Below are 24,016 nucleotides of genomic sequence, written 5' to 3'. Positions count from 1 at the left end.
CATATTTAAGTTCCTTGTTCTTTTTATTCTTTCTCTAAATGTGAACCAGACAATGTAGACATAAGATAACAGGTTTTTTGCGCGAGCAATGTTGGAACCTGAAGGTTGGTTTGTTCCGCTCATCTGGTGTGTTAACTCACATCCAAAACCTGATAGATGAAATCAGCTGTTTGAAGGTTCTAAAAAAGCACAGAGAAATCACACCTACTTGATTTGATTTGCTTGTTTTCACTCACCACAATCCTATGGCTCTAAAAAGTAATAAAAAGAAAAAGAAAATATCTATAGCTTAAATTAAAATGGTAAACAGTAAATCATTCAAAACACAGGTACAGTTACAATCATTCTGGGTATTATGGTCACCAAAGGACCTCTGGAAAAATTCTGTTTCTAATGGCTTCTATGGGATGCCGTGGCTCAGTGGCTAAGACGCTGAGCTTGTCGATCGAAAGGTCAGCAGTTCGGTGGTTCGAATCCCTAGTGCCGCGTAATGGGGTGAGCTCCCGTTACTTGTCCCAGCTTCCGCCAACCTAGCAGTTCGAAAGCACGTAAAAATGCAAGTAGAAAAATAGGGACCACCTTTGGTGGGAAGGTAACAGTGTTCCATGTGCCTTTGGCGTTGAGTCATGCCAGCCACATGACCACGGAGACGTCTTCAGACAGCACTGGCTCTTTGGCTTTGAAACAGAGATGAGCACCGCCCCCTAGAGTCGGGAACGACTAGCACATATGTGCGAGGGGAACCTTTATCTTTTTAATGGCTTCCTAAAGGTGAAGACCAACTGTGCTTCATGTGGGTTTTGTTGATGGTTTCCTCCATTAAGATTTCCAAGGTATCTAGGAAATGGCAATAGCACTTAGACTTATACACCACTTCAGAGTACTTTTTACAGCCCTCTTTAAGCAGTTTACAGAGCCAGCATTTTGTCCCCAACAATCTGGGTCCTCTTTTTACCAACCTTGGAAGCAGGGAAGCTGAGTCAACCTTGAACTGGTCAGGATCGAACTGCTGACAGTAAACAGTGAGTTAGCCTGTAGTACTGCATTCTGACCACTGTGCCACCACAGCTCCTAGAATAAAGAATAAAGTTTCAGGATTTCCCATAGTGTGATGATCCGGGGCATGGCACAGAGATTGCACAAGCAGCTGGCACTTCACCACTTTTTTGCTCCAAATTCCCCCAAGCGCCCCCACGTTTCTGGCAAGTCCCAGAGCAAAGTGATAATAAACCCCCATACAAACCTCAAGCAGCCTCTGGCTGCAATTAGTCCAGCCCAGCGCTGTGTACACCAGGGCTGCACAGCAATAAATCCAGCAGGGCAAATCAAGGAGTTCGGAAAGCAAAAGATCCAAGTAATTAGTCCAGAAAGCCAAAAAGAATGCAAGGACTCTTGGAAAGTTAAAACGTTGGCACTCGACACTTCAGGAACTCAGCGTTTGTTCCTGACAAATGCCCCTCCTCACAGCATCTCCTTAAGTCTCATTCACCTTGTGAAGATGGGCAGGGCATTCTTCTCCCAAGTAGCCTGCTCAGTCTGCACTGTTCACACCTTCTCTCCACTCTCCGTGCTCTCGGATCAGGAGGGGGTGGTCCTTGCTCCTCGCCTGAGCTCTGTCTCTCATGTTCATTCTGCCCCTGTTCCTCTCTGTCTACAAACTGCCCTAATCCTGAAAGGTCCTGGCCCTCCCCATTTTCTTCCGAAGACAACGAAGCCACCCCCTCAATCTCTGTCGGCTCAGGTTCCAGCTCATCTTCCCCGGCAGATTCAGGCTCCGATGGGGGAATAACACATAGTTCAAAGTCTGTGGATTCCTCACCCTTCTCCTAATTCTACTTTACAAATTTCTCCCTCATATTAGGTGACTTTCAAGAACATGGCTTCCCGACCTTATTCTTTCCATTCTAACTTACTACCATATGAAGGGAGCCAGGAAGACGGAGAACACCAGAAGCCAGAGGCTGTTCAGCCAAATCAGGTTCGCCAATACTCCCTCAAGGTGTTGTCTGAAATGGCTCCCAGTCCCACTGAATTTGACTGCAAAGCATGGGCCTATTTTTCCAGCGTTAACCTGGTAAATGGAGAATTCTTATTTTCTACTGGGGTTACCAATATCAAATGTTTAGGGATATACAGCAACCTGAAAAATTAGATCAGGAATTTGTATAGATCAGGGGTCAACAACCTGCGGCTCTGGAGCCACTTGTGGCTCTTTCACCCCTCTGCTACAGCTCCCTGTCACTCAAAATATGAGTCACAACTGCCAATATGCGACACCCGCCAGCATGCAATTTATAGAGCTTTTCAACCTCCGGTAGGCCAACCATGGATAAATCCAAGAAAATAAAAGTTTCAGAAGAAAACAGAACGTTTAATTCAACTACATTTGCTAGTTTTGTGTCCTCTCAAGAAATTGTCAGGCACGGGAAGGGTTTTGTGGCTCCCGGTGTTTTCTTTTCTGTGGGAAACGGGTCCAAATGGCTCTTTGAGTGTTTAAGGTTGCATACCCCTGGCATAGATTAAGCACCACAATCCCTGTTTGAATGAATTCTTTTTAAAAAAATGATGTGCAGAATACGTTAGGAGGGCTTCCGTCAAATTTAAATTTTGCTTTCCAGTTAAATGATTCAAACAAAGGAGAAAAGTGAGTTTTTGAAAAATAAATAAATTCCAAAGGACTGTCTTTTATAATAAAGGATGGATGGCCACTGTACATAAATGCTGGTTTATAAAAAAATAATAACTAATATAATAATAAAACGGTTTATAATAAAACGGTTTATAATAAAACGGCTTGGTTTATAATAAAATGCTGGCTTATTAACGAAGCCAGCTGTTTTGGCGGAAATTAAAATAGGCTTGAGTTAGTGAAGCATATTATATCTCTGTTGTAAATTATACATTTACAACAGAGGTGGGTTTCAGCAGGTTCTGACCAGTTCTGGAGAACCGGTAGCGGAAATTTTGAATAGCTCGGAGAACCGGTAGTAAAAATTCTGAGTGGCCCTGCCCCCATCTATTCTCTGCCTCCCGAGTCCCAGCTGATCAGGAGGAAATGGGGATTTTGCAGTATCCTTCCCCAGGAGTGGAGTAGGAATGGAGATTTTACAGTATCCTTCCCCTGCCACACCCACAAAGCCACACGCACAAAGCCATGCCACGCCCACAAAGCCATACCCACAGAACCGGTAGTAAAAAAATTTCAAACCCACCACTGATTTACAATTGTAAATTGCAAAGCCAGCATTAAAGCCAAATATATTAACAAAATTCAAAGAAAATAATAAAAAGACAATTTCAAGGGTGTTTTAATGCACTTCTAATGGTAAACAAAGACACCAGCAAGTACCGTCTTGGATGCTCTGAATGAAAGTTTTTTTTAAAATAAATAAATAAGACAGTTCTAAAGCGATGTCATTCTTTTTTCGGCTTCTCTTCTTCCTGCTTCTTTTCCAGGAAAAAGATCTGCATTCTGGACTTATTGGACCTCTGATTATTTGCCGGGCTGCGATTCTCCACACCACACATGTCAGACAGTTGGCTATTCAAGAATTCGCCTTACTTTTCACCATCTTTGACGAAACGAAGAGCTGGTATTTTGCTGAGAACTTTGAAAGGAGCTGCCCGCCTCCTTGCCAAATCCAGATGGACGATCCTGTCCTTAAAAGCAATCACACCTTCTATGGTAAGGACAGCAGTGGGCTGCAACGGGTTTAACCCCTGACGTTTCTGTCAGGGGTGGGCTTCAAAAATTTTAGCAAGGGGTTCTCTTGCTGATTGCTGGGTAGGCATGCCCATGGTGGGCGTGGCCTGGTCACCCTCCTGCACCATGGTGGTGGGGGAGCATTTTCCCCTTCCCTGGGCTCTGGAGGCTTTCCTCAAGCCTCTGGGAGGGTGAAAACGGCCTCCCCAGGCTCCGGAGGCCCTCTGGAGGCCTGTTTCTGGCCTTCCTGAACTTCCGGTAGGCCTGTTTTTCGCCCTCCCCGAGCCTCCGTACGTGCCCTGCACTTACCTGCATCCAAAACAGGCCACGTGGGGACTCCTGGGAGAGGTGAGGTGGGGTGGGGTGGGCGAGGCCAGGCAGGAGTGGGATTTGGGGGTTCTCTGAACTGTACAGACTCTTAGCTAGAGGTTCTCCGGAGCCCCTGCGAACTCCCAGCAGCCCATCCCTATGAGCACGCATGCAGCGTTCAAAATACAGCAATTTGAAGCTCAGCTGCTTATCTTCTAAGGCAGCCTGGGTAAGTAGAACAGCAGAGGAATGGAAATCAACTATACCACGCGGAATCAGCTGAGCCAGAAAGAAGGAAATATAGGACAAGATAGGGCGGGGGGCGGGTGGGCGGGGACAGCTGATCATCAGAACTACTGGTTCGCCCGAACTGGTCCGAGCTGGCAGCAGCCCACTGCTGGGTAAGGCCCTTCCTTCTATCCCTGTTCTCTCCTGCTTCTCTTTCTAGGCTCTCAAGGAAATGATTAAGAAAATCAGGCTAATGAACTAACTAATCTCCCAACTAACCTTGACTAATAACAGGTTCATTTGGTGAACATTCAAAGATACAATGGCACTGAAAAAAGTGACTTATGACTGTTTTCCCCGCTTACGACGGTTGCAACATCCCCATGGTCACATGATCAACATTCAGACGCTTGCCAACTGGCTCATATTTATGACGGTTAGGGTTGTGATCCCCTTTTGCGACCTTTTAGGCAAACGAAGCCGATGGAGAAGCCAGATTCACTGAACAAGCGTGTGACTGCAGTGATTCATCACAAAATGGGGCAAGATTCTCCTAACAGATGCTTTGCTTTAGCAACAGAAATTTTGTGCCCAATTGTGGTCGTAAGTCTAGGACTGCCTATAAGTCTGCTCATGGAATCCGATCACCAGTCCTTTTTGGTTGAGACACCCTCAATGCTTTCTTTTTGCTAGTGAGTTCCATGGAATGACCATGTTCTGACCCAGCCTTGGCAGAAACACGAAACAGATTCCTTGTCACGAAAACCCCCTCTTGATTTACCTCCGGTGAATTAATGGCATTCACTCACCGAAAAGTCCAGGTATTAGTTCTTCAAGGAGTTAACGGCAGCAATAGATCTTATCAGTTCCTTGCGATAATTGCAAGGCCGTGAGCTCCCAGCTGAAAGGCTGCAAATTAAGTTCTGGCAAGCAGTCTCTGTGGCACGAAACACAATGAGCAAAATCTTCAGAAATACGAACAGTTGTCTCCTACGACAACCACTCCCCTTTCCTTCTATTTATTCCCCAGCCAGGGAGGGGCCATTCAGCGTCCACGTGTGCCTTGCTTCCCAAATCGACTCCTTGTCCTCCATTGTTCTCCTCTCCTAACAGCTCTGTGCATATGTGCATCTGGAACAGGCCCCAGCTGTTCTTCCTCCTCACTCATCTCAGCCTCCAAAGGCAGCTGCCTCTCCGGTGGCTGGGAAATGTCGGATGGCCCCGACTCTATCTCTGCGTCCGACACAGAGCATGCATTAGAGCCTTCCCCAGGCTCCAGAACTGGCCCAAGTTCCTCCCCAACTTCCTCATCGTCCGAGTCTGCCGCCAGCTCTGCTGGCAGCTGGCAGGCCACAACAGACCGGTCATTCCAGTCGTCTAAGAAAAAGGGCTGTTCTGTCTTCCTTTATAGCCTTCATAAATGGTGATGTTCCTCACCCAACCTTTCTCAGCTGTACTTAGAATCTAAATTGATAATTAAGACAGGGCTGAATTAAACCTGAACATTCTCCATTCTCTTTCCCTCAGCTATCAATGGCCATGTGAGAGACACGTTGCCAGGGCTAGTGATGGGTCTACATCAGCAGATCAGATGGTATCTGCTGAATGCAGGTGGTGTTGAAGACATCCACGCTGTCCACTTCCATGGGCAGGTGTTCACCATCCGAACGGCTGAGGAGTACCGTTTGGCCATCTATAACCTCTTCCCTGGTGAGACACAGTATGAATGGTTGAACCTTTTGCCGGTTTATGCCTGAATTTAGTAAGAACAGCTTCTTTAACCATGGAATGATAAACTTAGAGGTAGCCAGACATGTACTCTAGTTCAATCCTCTGCTGCTTTGTTGTGTTGATTGTTTGTTATTCTTGCAACTTCGGGCAGGTGCCTTTGAGACGGTGGAAATGAGACCATCCCATCCCGGGATCTGGCGAGTAGAATGTGCAGTTAGTGAGCACGAACAGGCGGGAATGAGTGCCCTCTTCCTCGTGTACAACAAAGGTAAGGAATTGAGCAATTCGTTCTTTCTAATTCAATAACAAAAATCTTCAGGTAGTCCTCGACTTAGGACAGGTCACATAGCAGCCACTTGAAGTTATATCTAATTAAAAAAAAGGGGGGAAATACATCCTGGAAATTCTAATAGTTCCACCCCACACAGTCATGTGACCACAGTCATGTTGTCAAGCACTGGCAACATGGCCGTACAGGTGGTCCTCGGCTTACAACAGTTCATTTAGTGACCATTTGAAGTTATAACGACATTGGAAAAAGTGATTTATGACCATTTTTCATATTTACAACTGTTGTCATGCGATCAAAATTCTTGGGGAACGGAAGTACACCTACAGATGAAATGGCAATAAAGAAAATATTAGAATGTGCCAAAATGTACAGGTTAACGATGGAACTTAAATATAAAGGAGAAACAGAATATTACTCAATATGGGACTCATTGTATAAATGGCTAGATAATACGTGCAGAGATTAGAAAATTAATAATGAAAGAAGATTAACAAATTAGAAATACCGTATTTTTCGGAGTATAAGTTGCACCGGAGTATAAAACACACCTACCTTTTTTGGTGAGGAAAAGAAGAAAAAGAAATCTGCCTCTGCCTCCCAGCAATTTTGCCTGGTTGCAGCAAACAGCAAACAGCCTGCTTTACTTTCATTTTCGTTTTAAGCATAGCTTGATTAGCACAAGGGGGGAAAAAAAATCTGCTCCAGCAATTTACCTCTTTTCAGCAAGCAGCAGAGCCCTGCACAAAACAGCTGAGAGCAAATCAGCTGAGAGTTGGGAAGCCAATCCAATCAACTTGTGCTAACTAGGCTGTGCTGAAGCTGAAAGGAGCTTTTTTTTCTTGCTGTTTGCTTGCAAGGAGGTAACTGCTGTGAGGCAGAGGCCAAAGGGTGGGGGCCAGTGGGTGGGCGGGGCTACATTTGGTGTATAAGACACACCTAAATTTTCACCCCCTTTTAAGAGGGAAAAAGGTGCGTCTTATACTCCGAAAAATACTGTAAATACAAGTATAAAGATATATATAAGAATATACATTACAAGCAATAGTATTATTGGACTGTACACAGTTGTAAATCAAAACACATAGAGTGATAAATGTATAGACTCCAATGGTATAACCATGGAAATAATGGATATAATTATGACGTACAATAATATGTATGTAAAAAGAGACTATACTATATGATTAAGAAAAAAAGGGTTACGTTTAGGATATATAACATCATATATATTTTTCAAAAAGAGTATGATACAATCAATATACTGCGGTTGCAAAACTGAATCTCTGTGTTGTGGTTCATCAACGGCCTGTGAAGATTGTAGCTGATTCCGACAACGAGGAGGCTGGTGTGGTGCTGCATCAGCAGCCTGTGCAGCTGGTGCTCGAGTCGGACAGTGAGGAGGCTGGAGAAGTTGTGGTGCCAGAGGCAGGGATTCAGCCAGGGCCTTCAGAACCTCCAGAAGCTCCTTTAAGTGAAAGGACGAAGAGGGGGAGCCTCTTCTCGATGCACGGGCACGCAGAGCTGCCAAAATGCAGGAGTGACCCTCAGGAGGAGGTCTCATCGAGAGTAAGGCTTGGGGCTAATTGGCCACTCCCTTAGCCTATTTAAGGAGGAACGCCATTTGCAGCAAGCTGTAGGGAACAACTTTAGTTCAATCTCCTTCGCGTCTGGATTCTCTGCAAAATTGCTTCTGGGCTTTCTGCCAACTCTAGTAAGACTGTGATTACCTTATCTCAGAATTCTGGTAGGCTGTTAAGACAGTTTATTAACAGCCTTTGGTTGATAAAGACTAAGTTATTTGAGTAAAATAAGCTTTGTATAGAGTTTGTGGGTGCTGCGTTCTTTGGGGTCCGTAGCTGGGGCAGAACACTGTGATATAGAATAAAGGCAAATGTACAATAAAAACATTATAAAAAAAAATTCAGATGCTTGGGAACCGGTTCATATTTATGACCGTTGCAGTGTCCCAGGGTCATGTTATCACCTTTTTGTGACCTTCTGACCAGCACAGTCAATGGGGAAGCCAGATTCACTTAATGTTACTCATTTAACAACGGCAGAGATTCGCTTAACAAATACGACAAGAAAAATCGTAAAAACTCACTTAACAAATTTCTTACTCAGCAACATAAGTTTTGGGCTCGGCTGTGGTCGTAAGTCGAGGGCTACCTGTATTTATGACAGTATGCAATGTCTCATGGTCACTGGCAGTTCCTTCTGGCTTTTGGCAAAGCCACATCCATAGAGAAGCATTGGTTTGCTTAAGGACCATGCGGCATCCTCGTTTTACTTCTGCCATATTGTCTTAAGGTCTGCCACAAAAAAACTCAAAAATCGGATCGGTCGTGTGTTCAACAATTACTACATCACTGTATTTTTTTTTTACCCCTTGGTTTCAGATTGCCAGAGTCCTCTGGGCTTAGCTTCTGGATATATTGCTGACTCTCAGATCACGGCTTCAGAACACAATGGTGAGAACGAGATCCTTGGTTTCTTCTCTGATTGGATCCTGGTTTTTGTCTATAATTGTTAAACCCATTTATTTCAACTAGCTGGGCTGGCTTGAGTTAAATTTTAAATTGATTTTAAATTGGGTTGTTTTAATTTACGGCCAAAATATTTAATTATTTTAAACTGTTTTTAAATTTTGTATGTTTTGTTTTTTTACTTTGGCTGTTCACCGCCCTGAGTCCTATTGGAGAAGGGCGGTATAGAAATGGAAACAAATAAATAAATATATTGTTTTGGTTCTGTTAAGAAAGAAGGGGGATATTATGCAGGTATGGTCAACCGAATAGAGCTGGAAGAGACCTTGGAGGCAGTGGTGAAATCCATTTTTTTTTTTACTACCGGTTCTGTGGGCGTGGCTTGGTGGGCGTGGTGTGGCTTGGTGGGCGTGGCTTGGTGGGCATGGCAGGGGAAGGATACTGCAAAATCTCCATTCCCACCCCACTCCTGGGGGAAGGATATTGCAAAATCTTCATTCCCTCCCCACTCTGGGGCCAGCCAGAGATGGTATTTGCTGGTTCTCCGAACTGCTCAAAATTTCCGCTACAGGTTCTCCTGAACCTGTTAGAACCCGCTGGATTTCACCCCTGCTTGGAGGTCTTCTAGTCCAACCCCCTGCTCAAGCAGGAGATCCTATACCATTTCGGACAAGTAGCAGTCCAGTCTTTTCTTAAAAACCTCCAGTGATGAAGCCCCTACAACTTCGGAAGGCAAGCTGTTCCACTGTTTAATTTTTTTTTTTTTAATTTGATTTATATGCCGCCCTTCTCCGGAGACTCAGGGCGGCTTACAATGCGTTAAGCAATAGCCTTCATATTTTTGTATATTTTTACAAAGTCAGCTTATTGCCCCCACAAACTGGGTCCTCATTTAACCTACCTTAGAAAGGCTGAGTCAACCTTGAGCCTGGTGAGATTCGAACTTACTAATTGCAGACAGCTGGAGTTAAATTACAATGCATTAATCTGCTGAGCTATCCAGGCTCTAATTGCCTAGGAATATTTAATTGTGAAAAAGACTATCAAATATTCAATGAAATCATAACATTATCTGCAATTATAAACATTCTTGGCTGGTTGCTTCTATCGCCAGTCCATCTATCAATCAGATAAAATATTATTGCATGGTTGCTCCAATGAGTTTGAGCATCACTCTCTCTGCTCAGATATTGTCATCATTTTTGGTTACCGCTGCCGCATTAGCTATTTACTCTCTGCCTTATTTGGGTCACCATGTGGTTAGAAACCCCTTAAAGGCTTTGGCCTTAAGGTCCAATCCAAGGTCCACCACTAAGGAAGACCAGCTATTGAGAGCCACAACTTGCCAAAACCTCATGTTCTTAGTCTCTTGTCTTCTTCCTTTGGTCCAAGGTGGGTGGGTCCCCAGTCTGGCCAGATTGGACAACTCTGGGTCAATCAATGCTTGGAGGAGTGACCAAAAGAACTCCTGGATCCAGGTAAGCTTGATCGTTAGGATGCAGATGTACTACAGGTAAATAACAAATGGGCATAATAGGATGCGTAATTATCAGGTCCCCTTCTTCTTGTTCTGACCTAGGCTTCCCCAGCACCCCGAAGCCAAGTCCTCGTCCCGATAAACCCCTTTTATTTAATTTACAGTGAATTCCTCTCCAGCAAAGTCTTTCCTCTCCCAAAGTCTTTCAAGATAGTTCACAATTACCGACCTTTATCAGGCTTGGAGTGTGGCCAGACCGATATCTTTCAGACACTGCAATACTTGACAAGAATGCAGGAATGAACTAATTGTCTCCTGCAAACTCCACTCCCCTTTTGCTCCTCTTTTATTTCCTCTGGGAGGGGCCCTTCATCGTCCACCTGTGGCCTTACTCCTAAGTCAACCCTTGTTCTTTAACTGTTCCCTTCATCTGGCAACTCTGCACAGGCGCACACTGGGAACAGGCTTCAGCTGTTCGTCTGCCTCACTCCAAAGGCAGCAGATAACTGTCAGATGGCCCTGGCCCCATCTCTGCCTCCGACACAGAGCCCTCATCAGAGCCTTCCCCGGACTCCAGGACTGGCCCATGTTCCTCCCCAACCTCCTCACTGTCCGAATCTGCTGCTAGATCCACTGGCCACTGGTGGGCCACCAACACTTCTTTAGGACAATAGAGAAAGTGAAAGTAATTCACTAAGTGACCTTGTAGTCCACACAAGAACTAGATCTTGTAATGCAATTTAAGATTAGCAGCTTTATTGCACTTGTATGTTTTCAAGCTAGATCAGGTCTAATATAGTTGAATAGTAATGATTCCACTGCCACCATTTGAAATGACGGTCACCCTTTAAATTTCCTACTGTAATCTTAAGTGGTGATAACTGGCCTTAAAAAGAAGTAAGATGACAGGTGGTTCATATATCTTACTATGTAGTGTGTATATTAGGTGGGAACCCCAGGACCAATATCAGCAGTGGGTTCTTTGGGGGTAGTAGGACCTCAAAAGTTCCTAAGGAGGTCAGTGACAATGCGAATGACACTCAACAGTCATTTCTGTTTAATGGTTGCGGTGTTGAATTTGAAGCTCTGGGAGGTGCAATCCCAAACATCTGGAAGTTGAGGAAAGATGCTTTATAGAAACTTTGTTTTCCAAAAGAAAAGTGTGTGTCTTTGTTCTTCAGGTGGACTTGCTCCAACCCAAGATCATCCATGGAATCAAGACCCAAGGAGCTCGGCAGAAATTATCCAACTATTACATCTCCCAGTTTGTCATCTTCTATAGTCTGGATGGAGAGAATTGGAAGAGTTATAAAGGCAATTCTACCAGCTCTCAAATGGTAATTATTATTATTTTTTTATTTTAGTGATTCTCCTGTTTGTTTGTTTTGTTTTATTAGATTTATATACCGCCCTACTCCCGAAGGACTCAGGGTGGTGAACAGGCACAAAATAAAATACATAGATACAAAAGTTAAAAACATAATTAAAACCAGATTAAATAATTTAGCCCGAGACAATTAAAAATCCCAATAATTTAAAACAGACTAAAATTTCAATTTAAAAGAATTTTAAAATGGGAGAAAATTTAGGCCAGGCCGGCTTGCTGGAATAGGAGAGTCTTAAGAGCATGGCGGAAAGTGTGCAGATCCAGGATCCTCCGTATCTCTGGGGGGAGCTCGTTCCAGATAGTGGGTGCTCCCACAGAGAAGGCCCTCCCCCTGGGGGCCCCCAGTCGACATTGTTTAGCTGACGGCACCCGGAGGAGCCCCTCTCTATGAGAGCGTACCGACCGGTGGGAGGCTGCTTGTGGTAGTAGGCGGTCCCGTAAATAATCCTCTAATCAGAAAACAGAAGGACGGTTTGAAAATGTATTAATACTGTTGAGAATGCAAACCATCATTTCATGGTAGAAGGCATGTTTAAGAGGGTCAACCTGTAAATAAAAGCAGCAGAACCCTTCAGACAGGGGACACAGGGGCTCAGTGGCTAAGATGCTGAGCTTGTCGATCGAAAGGTCGGCAGTTCAGCGGTTCGAAACCCTAGTGCCGCGTAATGGGGTGAACTCCCGTTACTTGTCCCAGTTTCTTCCAACCTAGCAGTTCGAAATCACGTAAAAAAAAATGCAAGTAGAAAAATAGGGACCACCTTTGGTGGGAAGGGAACAGCGTTCCGTGTGCCTTTGGTGTTGAGTCATGCCAGCCACATGACCATGGAGACGTCTTCGGACAGTGCTGTCTCTTCAGCTTTGAAATGAAGATGAGCATTGCCCCCTAGAGTCAGGAACTACTAGCATATATGTGCGAGGGGAACCTTTACCTTTACCTTACCCTTCAGACATGTTGAGGCTGCAAAACTTTAAATTTGCTACCCGCAGAGTTGAAGTTTAGAGCTGCTTTCCACTTTTAATGATCTCCTGATGAGGAGATAACATTATATTAATGTTACATGTTATTATTATGAGATAATAATAACAATGGATTTAATGCATCCGGGATGGAAAAGGCTGCGTTAAATCTGATACTGCGGTTGGCAGATAATTCTTCAATCTGAGAAGTTGCCTCAAACCAAAAACATCATAGCTGGGGTAGAAAAAAGGCTAAATAGAGGATGACTTGTGCCTGAGGGGGAAAAAAAGCGAGAATAGCTACGTTCACCATCTTTTTTTAACCACCACAAAAGTAGAACAAATCAAGAATATAAATACAGCGATTTGAATATTTGGCATACCGCTGAAAAGAACCCGGTTCATGCAAAATGTGGACTTGCTTGACTTCAGGACTTCAGGGTTTGTTTGTTTTTTATGGCTCAGGTTATACATGGTGATAAATGGGATGCATACATGAATGGCCAACAGGAGGTGGCAGTGCTTAGTCTATAGGAGGACTGCTAGATTCTGTAACAGCTTTGTTGTTTATGCCATCCGTGATTCTTCCCCCTCCCCCCCATGTATACGTATACATTCGAACTAGAGTGTGATGTTTCTCTGTGTCGTATATGTGTGTGTGTGTGGGGGGGTTATACACGTAATGATTATCTTTTGAGAGCTGAATGCAATGAAATTTCATTTTAATGTATGCTGACTAGTATACATTCAAAGTGACAATAAACGTTCCATTCCATTCCATTCCATTTCATTCCGTTCCGTTCCGTTCTGTTCTGTTCTATTCTATTCTATTCCATTCTACTCTATTCTATTCTATTCCATTCCATTCCATTTCATTTTATTCCATTCTTTCTATTCTATTCTATTCTATTCTATTCTATTCTATTCTATTCCATTCTACTCTATTCTATTCCATTCTACTCTATTCTATACCATTCCATTCCATTCTATTCCATTCCATTCCATTCCATTCCATTCCATTCCATTCCATTCCATTCCATTCCATTCTTTCTATTCTATTCCATTCTACTCTATTCTATTCTATTCCATTCTTTCTATTCCATTCATTCCATTCCATTCCATTCTATTCTATTCTATTCTTTCTATTCTATTCTTTCTATTCTTTCTATTCCATTCCATTCCATTCCATTCCATTCCATTCCATTCCATTCCATTCCATTCCCATTCCACTCCACTCCACTCCACTCCACTCCACTCCATATGTTCTATTCTATTCTATTCTATTCTATTCTATTCTATTCTATTCCATTCCATTCCATTCCATTCCATTCCATTCCATTCCATTCCATTCCATTCCCTCTTCTCTTCTTTTCTCTCCTCTCCTCTCCTCTCCCCTTCCCTTCCTTTCCCTTCCCTCTTCCCTTCCCTTCCCTCTTCTCTTCTCTTCTCTTCTCTTCTCTTCTCTTCTCTTCTCTTCTCTTCTCTTCTCTTCTCTTCTCTTCTCTTCTCTTCTCTTCTCTCCTCTCCTCTCCTCTCCTCTCCTCTCCTCTCCTCTCCTCTTCCCTTCCTTTCCCTTCCCTCTTCTCTTCTCTTCTCTTCTCTTCTCTTCTCTTCTCTTCTCTTCTCTTCTCTTCTCTTCTCTTCTCTTCTCTTCTCTTCCCTTCCCTTCCCTTCCCTTCCCTTCCCTTCCCTTCCGTCTTCTCTTCTATTTCTTCATCTGGGTTACATATAATCTGCTAGGCAATTAATAATAAGATAGACACCACAATAAAACATCCACCATAAGGCAAATTAAGAAAGATGCATGTAATACTTGAACAAGCAACAAAATTGATAACGCAGTAACAATCACGGGTTCAATTAACAATTAACAACAAGCAAACCTCGACAGGCTTGGTCTGATCAGCAAAAACTCCCTGGAACAACTCATATTTTAGCATCTTCTGGAAAGAAGTCAAGCCAGGGCGAATTATTTAGCTGAGCTTGGCTGAGGCTAGAAAGAAGCTAAGCAGAGCCTGACCTGGTTAAGATTTGGGTGGGCAGAAAAAACATTGGGGCACAGGCTAGATTGGGAAATCGAAAATCCAGTCCAGAGAAAGTTGTGGAAAAGCTCTTCCATGTTGCAACCAAAAAAAAAAAAAAAAGCTATGGAGATCCTGTCCCTGAAGTCCTTTAGATTTGAGCTTGATTTCTAATAAATGAAGTCAAAACAGGTAATAAATGTAAGAAACAAGGGACATTTAGAAAATTGATGGTCCCTCTAGTCCATCCTGGAGATGTTGAGGTTTGAATCCAGATAGGGTTGTGTGCAATCCAGGGTTGTTGGGTTTTTTTCCTTTTCCATCGTGTCTCTTGGAGACTACCTAGACAAATCCCTGCAGTTTTCTTGTCAAGGTTTTCAGAAGTAGTTGGCCATTGCCTCCTTCCTAGGGCTGAGAGAAAGGGACTGGCCCAAGGACACCCAGCTGTCAAGGGCAAGGAATCCAGGATTTCTGGAGCCAGGATTAAGTTCAAAAGGAGTACAAGTTTATTTCATGTTACCCATGTACAAGAATCTGAATTACTAATGATCAAGGCAAATTGGCGCCAGATAAGAGTCAATGGAATCCAGTCAAGGAGGCTGGACATACAGTAGATCTCTTTGTGAACACAAAGTGAATCCAAACTGTGTTTGATCCCATCCTTGGGCTCAGCCTGGTCATCTCTTACACCAGCTAGCTTCTGGGCCCCACGGCAGGATCAAAATTCACGATCTACCAGTTTCTAGCCTTGATTTAACCATTACACCAAATTGGCTCCGATGCAAACCAGCAGTTCCTCACTGTTCTACTTATCCTGAAAATAAATTGCTGTCTAAGTTGTGGATTTCACACAGAGCCCCTAATAACAGCTCTTGCCCTCCTTTGCATCATCATCATCTTTGTTTAATAACCCGATAATCCCTTGTGGGGTAGAGCCTGGGCAACCGAATGGAGCTAGCAGAGTGTTTACTGGCCAGATGCCCTTCCTGTCACCACTGTGGAGTTTTGTTCAGATATATTCTCATCATGCCAGTGATGGGTTGCCTCCGGTTCGCACCGGTTCTATAGAACCGGTAGTAAAACTGGCGGGAGGCTCCGTCCATTGATCCCGACGTCATCAAAATGCTTCTGCGCATGCGCGGCCCCCGTTGCAAACCGGTAGTAAAGGTAAGTAGAACCCACCCCTGCTTCGTGCCCAGAGAGAGAAATATCTGCCTCTACCTAGGATCGAACTCACAGCCTCCTGATCATGAGGCAAGAGCTCCACCTCTAGGCCACCGCACCACTCCTCTTGTCCTCCTTTGTATGCCCCGATGTAAACAGAGCTGCTTTTCGCTTCTTGCCTCCAGACATTCTTTGGAAACGTGGACGGAGTCAGCGTGAAAGACAATGCCTTCGACCCTCCCCTTGTAGCCCGTTATATCCGTCTTCACCCAACGCACTTCAACTTTCGCAACACCTTGAGGATGGAGCTCCTAGGCTGTGACCTGAACAGTATGAAACGAGGCCTTTCCTTCTTTTTCCATTCATAGGATGGTGGCAGGTCTATTCATTCCATTGTTTTGTGTGACAAATACTTGAAGACGCTACCATGTCTTCCCTGAACAGTCACTACAACTCTGGGACAAACATTTTTGTACCCAACATTTTTGTTGTCATTTACACCTTGCACGAAGAATCCATGACTGTTTTCATCATTTTTTTAGGGATCATCATGAGATTTTATTCAGTGGGGTTCAAACCCTCTAGTGGGAATTGAATTGAATCCATGAATCACTGCAGTCTTAATGACTATATTGAGGGGTGGGCTTCAAAAATGTTAGCAAGGGGTTCTTTGCTCGGTGACTGGGTGGGCGTGGCCATGGTGGGCTTGGCTAGTCAGCCTCCTATACCATGGTGTGGGCTCCGGAGGCTTTGCTCGAGCCTCCGGGAGGGCAAAAACAGCCTCCCAGGCTCCGACGCCCTCTGGAGGCTGGAAACGCCTGTTTCCGGCCTTCCTGAACTTCTGGTAGACCCGGTTTTTGCTGTCCCCGAGCCTCTGCGCACACCCTGCTCTTACCTGCATCCAAAACAGGCCGCGTGGGGACTCCTGGGGGGGGAGGAGTGGGGTGGGTTGGACGGGGCCAGCCAGGAGTGGGATTTGGGGGTTCTCCGAACTGCACCGAATCTTAGCTAGAGGTTCTCCGGAACCCCTGCGAACCCCTAGCAGCCCACCCCTGACTCTATTCTTAATCAGCCTTTCTCTGCACCCAAGAGATAATCAATTCAGCACCAGGCGAGCTTTTCTGGAAAGAAAATTCCAAAGATGGAGTGTAAGTCCAGGTCCAGCTTGGTGTGAACGAAGAAACAGAGTCCAATTTTCTCTGAATCACACATTTCTTCAGACATGGCGAATCCTCCCGTAAGACTGGGAAAGATCCTGAACAATTTCTTTAACATGCTTTTATGCTGTACTTGGTTACATAAACAGGAAACACAGCTGTCTGTGTGAAAGTAAAGAAGTTGCTAAAATATCTGTGCTCACATCCTACAGCGATAAGTATTTTGAGCAAGCTTTATTTCAAGAACCTTTTGTGGTTTCTCTATCATCCTTCCCCATATCCCCTTTATTTCAGTCATTTCAATGTAAGAATCTTGGTCATCTCAATCCTGATCGACAGGGCCTCCTCTAAAAATCCCTGTTTATGGTGCCGACAAGTTCATGTCTGTTGGTGGCATTATCTGAAGAGTCAACAGGTCCTTCGTGTAGATCAGGGGTGTCAAACTCAATTTCATTGAGGTCCGAATCAGGGTTGTGTTTGACCCCGGGAGGCCAAGGTGAGCATGGTCAGCTCGACGACACTCGTGTCGGGAGCACCTGTGGAGGCCCGAGAGCTCTTGCCAATGAAAATGGGCTCCCGAGCTCCGTTTTCAGCTGCGACGGCCTCCTGCAACCCTCTGCCAGCGAAAATGTCCATGGCCCTCCCGAGCTCCATTTTCACTGGCAGTGACACCACGGGCTGGTCCTTCGCTGTTTTCAGGTCGGTCCCACGGGCCAGATCTAACCACCCCGTGGGCCTGATCCAGCCCACGGGCCTTGAGTTTGACACCCCTGTTATAGACATATTGCCTCCCATGGATTTGTCTTCCTTAAGGAATATCATTTCCATCCCAATGAGAACTTTTAAGGTCCGTACCAAGCACTATCTCACTTGGACGGAGACATACAGCTACCGAAGCTGCTTAAAATGCCGCGAAGAGATGTTTCTACCTAAGCAATATAGTCTGCAATTCTGTTATTTGTTATTCTTGTATTCATTAGAATTGCAATAGACAGTTTAGCTACTTTTCTTGTAGAAGCAAAAAGGCAGCCTACTTAGTACTTCCTTTTCCCCATTTTTCACCAAAGCAATAACTCTTTGAGGCGGGTTGGACTAAGAGAGCAAGACAGGCCCTAAGTCTTTAGGGAGCTTGTGTACCTAAGGTTGGACTTCAAGTTAAATCCTGGTTCAACATTTTAATCACTCCACCTCACTGGCTCTAGTACAGTACAACTGTACTTGGGAGAAAGGTCCATGTGTTAACTGCTGAGCAAACAAATGTAAGATCGCATGGTTAATAAGGAGGTAAATGACTAACTCTGTAATGGGTAAAAATCGCATGATTTTTTAAAAATCAGGGTAAAATTCACTGCCAAGCAGGACTTGTCCCCACGATGAAGTCAACAAGGGTTAGGATGTCTTCATCAAAAGCAGTTTGGATGCAATGTGTACAACTGAATGCCATTCAAGGAATGAAGATTTGGCACAAGGGATAGAGGTAGAGTAAAGAGTCTACTGAAACTAAATGGACAAGAATGGGCAACCATTTGACAACAAATGGTATAAGGCAGTGAATGACTCATTCACGCCATTCATGGCCGGATCTCGCCAGATCACAAGAACGAGATCAACAGCCCCAGGCCTGCCGGAAAAGCCAGGTCTTCACCACTTTTCGGAAGGCCAATATGACGGCAAAAAGGTTATCGGTGGGCCCGGCAGGCCTGTTTTTTGCCCTCCCCGAGCTCCAGAGTCTTTCTTGGAGCCTGGGGAGGCCGAAATCTGCCTTCCCCAACCACCCCGGAGGCCCTCTGGAGGCTGGAAACGGCCCATTTCCCAACTTCCGGTGGGCCCGGAAGGCCCGAAAATCAGCTGGAGCTGAGCTAGGGCAATGCTCGCGTGCCCACAGATATGGCTCCGTGTGCCACCGGTGGCACGCGTGCCATAGGTTCGCCATCACGGGTATAAGGTCTCCGGCCTTGAGCAGGTCTTGGATTAGAAGACCTGCAAGGTGCCCTCCGGTGCTAATGATTCTATGTTCTAAATGAAGGTTACTAGGTTTGTCTATTTTCTTTCCCTTTAGGTTGTTCCATGCCACTAGGAATGGAGAGCAAATCCATTCCTAATGAACAGATTACTGCCTCCTCTTGGGTTGACAATGCATTTGCTACTTGGTCTCCCTTTCTGGCCCGACTCAATTTGAAAGGGAGAATAAATGCATGGAGACCAAAGGTAAATTGAATGTTTTATAGCAGTGTTTTTCAAACGGCTTTAAGACGGGTGGATTCCAACTCCCAGAATTCAATTCCTTTCTCTATTGGCTAAGACCTCCTTCCCCCAAACTTTCTAGTTTCTCATTATATGCACCGTGTCTTCCTTTATTTTGGCTCCTTTCATTCCAGCTGCAACAATGGCTTTGCATTTGCCACAGTTCTGCCCAACTAATTTGTACAGTCCTCCTAAAGGAGTCTTAAAAAGATGGCTTAGATAAATGCTCAGTTGGGCCTTTTTCATGGGATGGGGCAACCATTTCGGCTGCCTCCAGATGTCCATTGTTTTTTTTTTTATTTTTATATCATACAGGTAGTTCCTTGGCTTTCAACCACAACTGAGCCCAACATTTCTTTTTTTTTAAATTTCAAGTTTTTTTTATTTTATATTGTTTATACATATCAATGCGTGAATAGTGTGATATCTGGGTATCATGCATTTCAGTAAAATAAACATGTTATTACTCCTAGTTATTACATTTCATTTTCATAGTTTCATATACACATACAGTATCTTTTACTATCGCCCTTCAATTCTAAACTTTCCTTTTGTTCTTTCATATACCTTCATGTCAATATATATATATATATATGTATGTATGTATGTATGTATGTATGTATGTATGTATGTATGTATGTATTTCTCTTTAGCCAAGTTCTTCCTACGTAAACCAAGATTTTTATGCAGCCCTAGTTCAGTGAAATCACAATCCACTAGTTTCTAGGCTTTTTTTCTTTTCTTTTCTGGCAGCCAGCAAACACTCTGCTGCCCATTGGGAGACTAAGGAAAGTAAGATAGATCTATTTCAGACTTAAAAGTGCTCATCAGTTAGCCACACCCTCATCCCATGTATCCTCCCTGTAAAGGGAGTAATTTCACTGAACTAGGGCTGCATAAAAATCTTGGTTTACGTAGGAAGAACCTGGCTAAAGAGAAATACACATAAAGCCTACGAAAAGGAAAGAAAACATATATATATGTATATGTATACACTGATAAAGAAATAAAGGGAGACTAGTATAGATCTATTTCAAGCTATTTAGCTCTCATCAGCTAGCCATACCCTTACTTGGATCTGAACTTGGGCTGCCTGCATATTAGGCAGTTGTATTAACCTCTGAGCCAAAAGTTCTCCTCCTTTCATCAGCTTGAACCAGGGGAGAGAAATATAAATTTGGTATTTAAGCTCTCATCAGCTAGCCATACCCTTACTCGGATTCGAACTTGGGTTGCCTGCATATTAGGCAGTTATATTAACCTCTGAGCCACAAGTTAAAATGGTTTGTCATGAATGCTTGAGGGCTCCTGGATTGGAGCTGAAAGGCAAAAGGGAAGCCCTTTTATATCAACCCTGCTCCACACAATCCCCCCTCCCAGTTTCCCACAGCACTAAATGTGGCAGTCCTGAAGGCCCAATGCAAAAGATGGCTTCCAGGCCTAACATCTGTATTCTTTCAACATAATTGGTGATCGGGAAAAGAAGCTAGAAAGCCTGAAATGTTTTTCGTTTTCCAAGGATGGAGCAAGGATGTCATTTCCATCTTTTCCCACAGGTTGACAGCACCGCCGAGTGGCTTCAGGTGAACTTTAAGAAGATCGTACGGGTGACAGGATTAATAACTCAAGGCGCCAAGTCTGTCTTCACCCATATGTTCGTAAAGGAGTTCAGTCTTTCCACCAGCCTGGACGGACAAAACTGGACATCCGTCCTTCAACATGGGGAGAAACAGGTCGGTAACCGTTTCTGCCTACAGGGAGTCCTCGTCTTACGACCACAATTGAGCCCAAAATTTATGTTGCGGAGTGAAACATTTGTTAAGTGAGCTTTGCTGGACTTTTGTTTCGATATTGGGGATTGCTCCCCTTATATACCAATATATAAACATTCAATAAATCTTCCTTCATTGGGGATTGCTATCCTTATATACCCGTGATGGCAAATCTATGGCATGCGTGCCACAGGTGCCAGGCAGAGCCCTCTCTGCGGGCACGCCAGCCGTCGCACCAACCCAGCTCCACCGCGGATGCATGCATGCCAGGGGTGGGTTCTACTTGCCTTTACTACCAGTTTGCAACGGGAGCGGGCGGGCTTACTTTGCTTGTGCACTTCTGCACATGCGCAAATCATCAATTATGATGTCAGGGCGGGTGGGCGGAACCTTCCACCGCTTTTATTACCGGTTCTAAAGAACCGGACAGAACCGGGAGCAACCCACCACTGGTGCACGCCTCCCACCAGCCAGCTGATCTTTGGGTTTCTGTGGGGGGCGGGGCAAATGCAGGGGATATGTGCATGCATGTGCGGGGGTGGGGCGCATGCGCAGGGGTTGCAGGTTGATGCAGGAAGCTTTCCAGGCCCAAAACGGGGCCCCATTTTTGGGCATGGAAAGTCCCCCGCATCAACCTGGAAGCCAAAACGGGGTGTATGTGTGGGGAAGTTGGGGCACATGGGTGGGGGGGTGGGGACCATGTGTGAGGGGTGATCACATTGTATTTTGGGGGTTCGGGCACATGCATGCACACTTTGGGTACTCGGCACCAAAAAGGTTAACCATCACTGTTATATCCTAATCAGCGTTTCTCAACCTTGGCAACTTTAAGATGTGTGGACTTCAACCCCCAGAATTCCCGAGCCGGTCATACAGGTAGTCCTCGACTTACGACCACCATTGAGCCCAGACTTTCTATTGCTACAGGAGACCATTGCTGAAAGTGACTATTTCCCCATTTTACGACCTTTCTCGCCACAGTTGTTCAGTGACTCACTGCAGTTGTTCAGTTAGCAGCTCGGTTGTTAAGTGGATCGGGCTTCCTCCATTGACTTTGCACGTAAGACGGTCGCGAAAGCGGAACGCATGGCCCCAGGACATTGCATATGCCACCGTCATACATAGGAACCAGTTGCCAAGAATCTGAATTTTGATTACGGGACTATGGGGATGCTACGTTGGTCGTAAGTGTGAAAAGTGGTGATACATCACTTTCCTCAGTGCCATTGTAACTTTGACTGGTCACCAAGTGAAGAGTTGTAAGTTGAGGATGATCTATGGGTTATTTTTTTGCTTATCGGTGAAAAGGTCTGAGAAAAACGACTCAGTTACCATCCTCTTGTTTTTCAGGTTTTCCAGGGAAATTTCGATTATTTCCAGCCCGTAATGAACTTTCTGGATGTCCCGTTATTTGCCAAATATTTGAGGATACACCCACTCAAGTGGAACAAATATATTGCCCTGAGGATGGAGGTCTTGGGCTGCGACACCGAGCAGACGGACTACTAGTCAGGATGAAACCCCTCTTTGGCTTTTGCTGCAAACACTCAAAAAACCAAACAGATTTTATTAAAACAGCTGAGAATTAACTCATTCTCACCTTATTCCAAATTAAATGAAAGCAAAGTTCTCAAAACACCTTCAGTTGATCTCTGACCTTGGGATAATTAGGCAAACTGCCAAAGGCTTTTCTTGCCAACAGTTCAGGAACAGAAGACGCTGACAAGAAAGAAATACATCTAAACACGAAGCAAATCTCTCAACGGTTGTTTTCCGGCAAAGAGGCCAAGAGCCATTGCTGGTCTTTTAAGCCTTATGGGAGGGGTCAATCATCTTTTGGCCCTACTCCCGAGTCGTCCTCTTTGCTTTAGTTGCTCCTGCCTTCTGGCAGCTCTTCTCATGCGTGCACTAGGAACAGGCTCCTCCTGTTCCTCTGCCTCTCTACTGTCAGCCTCTGGAGGCTCCAAAGTCCGCACATCACTCCCCGATGGCCCTGGCCCCATCTCTGCCTCCAACGCAGAGCCCTCATCTGGGCCTTCCCCAGCCTCCAGGACTGGCCCATCTTCTTCCTCAGCCTCATCGCTGTCCGACTCATCTGCCAGCTCCACAGGCTGCTGGCGGACCACAACAACATGTCTCGATGTTGACTAGATGTTTGGGCCTCCTACCCGTGTTTTCCCGAAAATAAAACCCTGTCTTATATTTTTTTTGAATCCTGATATAAGCGCTTGGCCTTATTTTCGGGGAGGTCTTATTATTTTGGGGCGCGTGGAGCAAGATGGGGCTCCTCTTGCCATCTTACCTGATTTCCAGCTCTGCGTTTAAATATTTTCAGGGAGGGCTTATTTTCGGGGTGGCTTATTTTAGCACATGCACTCAAAAGCCTGATTGGGCTTATTATCAGGGGATGTCTTATTTTCGGGGAAACAGAGTACATATTATCTTTACTCCTTTACAGCCTTGGCTTGACATTGGACTAAAAAACAGTCTTGTAGGATGGGACCAATCGGAATTGTCATCTGTCAAATCAAAAAGGCTGTTCAGTTGAAAAAAAAAAGGGGTTACTGCTACTCTTTGATCCCTACTAATAGGTATCTCCGTATCTGTAGTGGTTAAGCTACCAGTAAACTTCCTTTTGCTTCTAGCCATTGTCTAAAGGGAGAAGTTGCTTTTCTATTCTATCTCCTCCCCAAATCCTGTTAAGCAAACTCCAATACATCCTTCAGATGTTAACCCAACCACATATTCAGCATTTGCATATCATTTGCTCGACGCAGACATGAATGTAGCTGGAAAATACAGCCAGGTAATTAAAGAATGTTTTTATCTCCTGAAGATCTGTACTTTCTTCCCTTGTTTTTCTTGACTGATGCCCCGGCACAAAGTTTTTCCAGCAGACTGAGTCAGCATTAATACTGATAATAATTAATTACCCGGTGAGGAATGAATCTTCCCCCGTAAGTTTTAAGGCTTCCGAATGCAACCTCAGAATTTTTCAAACCAAGAGCTTGGTTTATTATTTTATTTCATGGAGGGGCTTCATGTTTCCAAGTGCATGCTTTCCAAGATTACTGAATGGTTGCCGGTC

At 44.6% G+C, this 24,016-nt stretch overlaps 1 protein-coding gene across 1 annotated transcript in view; it reads left to right on the top strand.

The window, feature by feature from the left end:
- Nucleotides 1-23,746, top strand: part of F8 (coagulation factor VIII) — a 53,617-nt gene extending 29,871 nt beyond the window's left edge. Inside the window, exons 16-26 of the mRNA XM_070951818.1 lie at nt 1,862-2,074; nt 3,457-3,685; nt 5,768-5,950; nt 6,123-6,239; nt 8,663-8,734; nt 10,142-10,227; nt 11,408-11,563; nt 15,941-16,085; nt 18,972-19,120; nt 20,713-20,889; nt 22,279-23,746. Coding sequence (XP_070807919.1) covers nt 1,862-2,074; nt 3,457-3,685; nt 5,768-5,950; nt 6,123-6,239; nt 8,663-8,734; nt 10,142-10,227; nt 11,408-11,563; nt 15,941-16,085; nt 18,972-19,120; nt 20,713-20,889; nt 22,279-22,437 — 1,686 coding nt within the window. The 3' untranslated portion in view covers nt 22,438-23,746. The remainder of the gene's footprint in view (nt 1-1,861; nt 2,075-3,456; nt 3,686-5,767; nt 5,951-6,122; nt 6,240-8,662; nt 8,735-10,141; nt 10,228-11,407; nt 11,564-15,940; nt 16,086-18,971; nt 19,121-20,712; nt 20,890-22,278) is intronic.
- Nucleotides 23,747-24,016: the final 270 nt, after the last annotated feature.

The sequence above is a fragment of the Pituophis catenifer genome, unplaced genomic scaffold, assembly GCF_029215685.1.
Source record: "Pituophis catenifer annectens isolate HBS135680 unplaced genomic scaffold, rPitCat1.0.hap2 SCAF_11, whole genome shotgun sequence".
Classification (NCBI taxonomy): domain Eukaryota; kingdom Metazoa; phylum Chordata; class Lepidosauria; order Squamata; family Colubridae; genus Pituophis; species Pituophis catenifer.
Note: the sequence above shows the minus strand (reverse complement) of the source record. Positions and strands in the feature narration are given on the sequence as shown.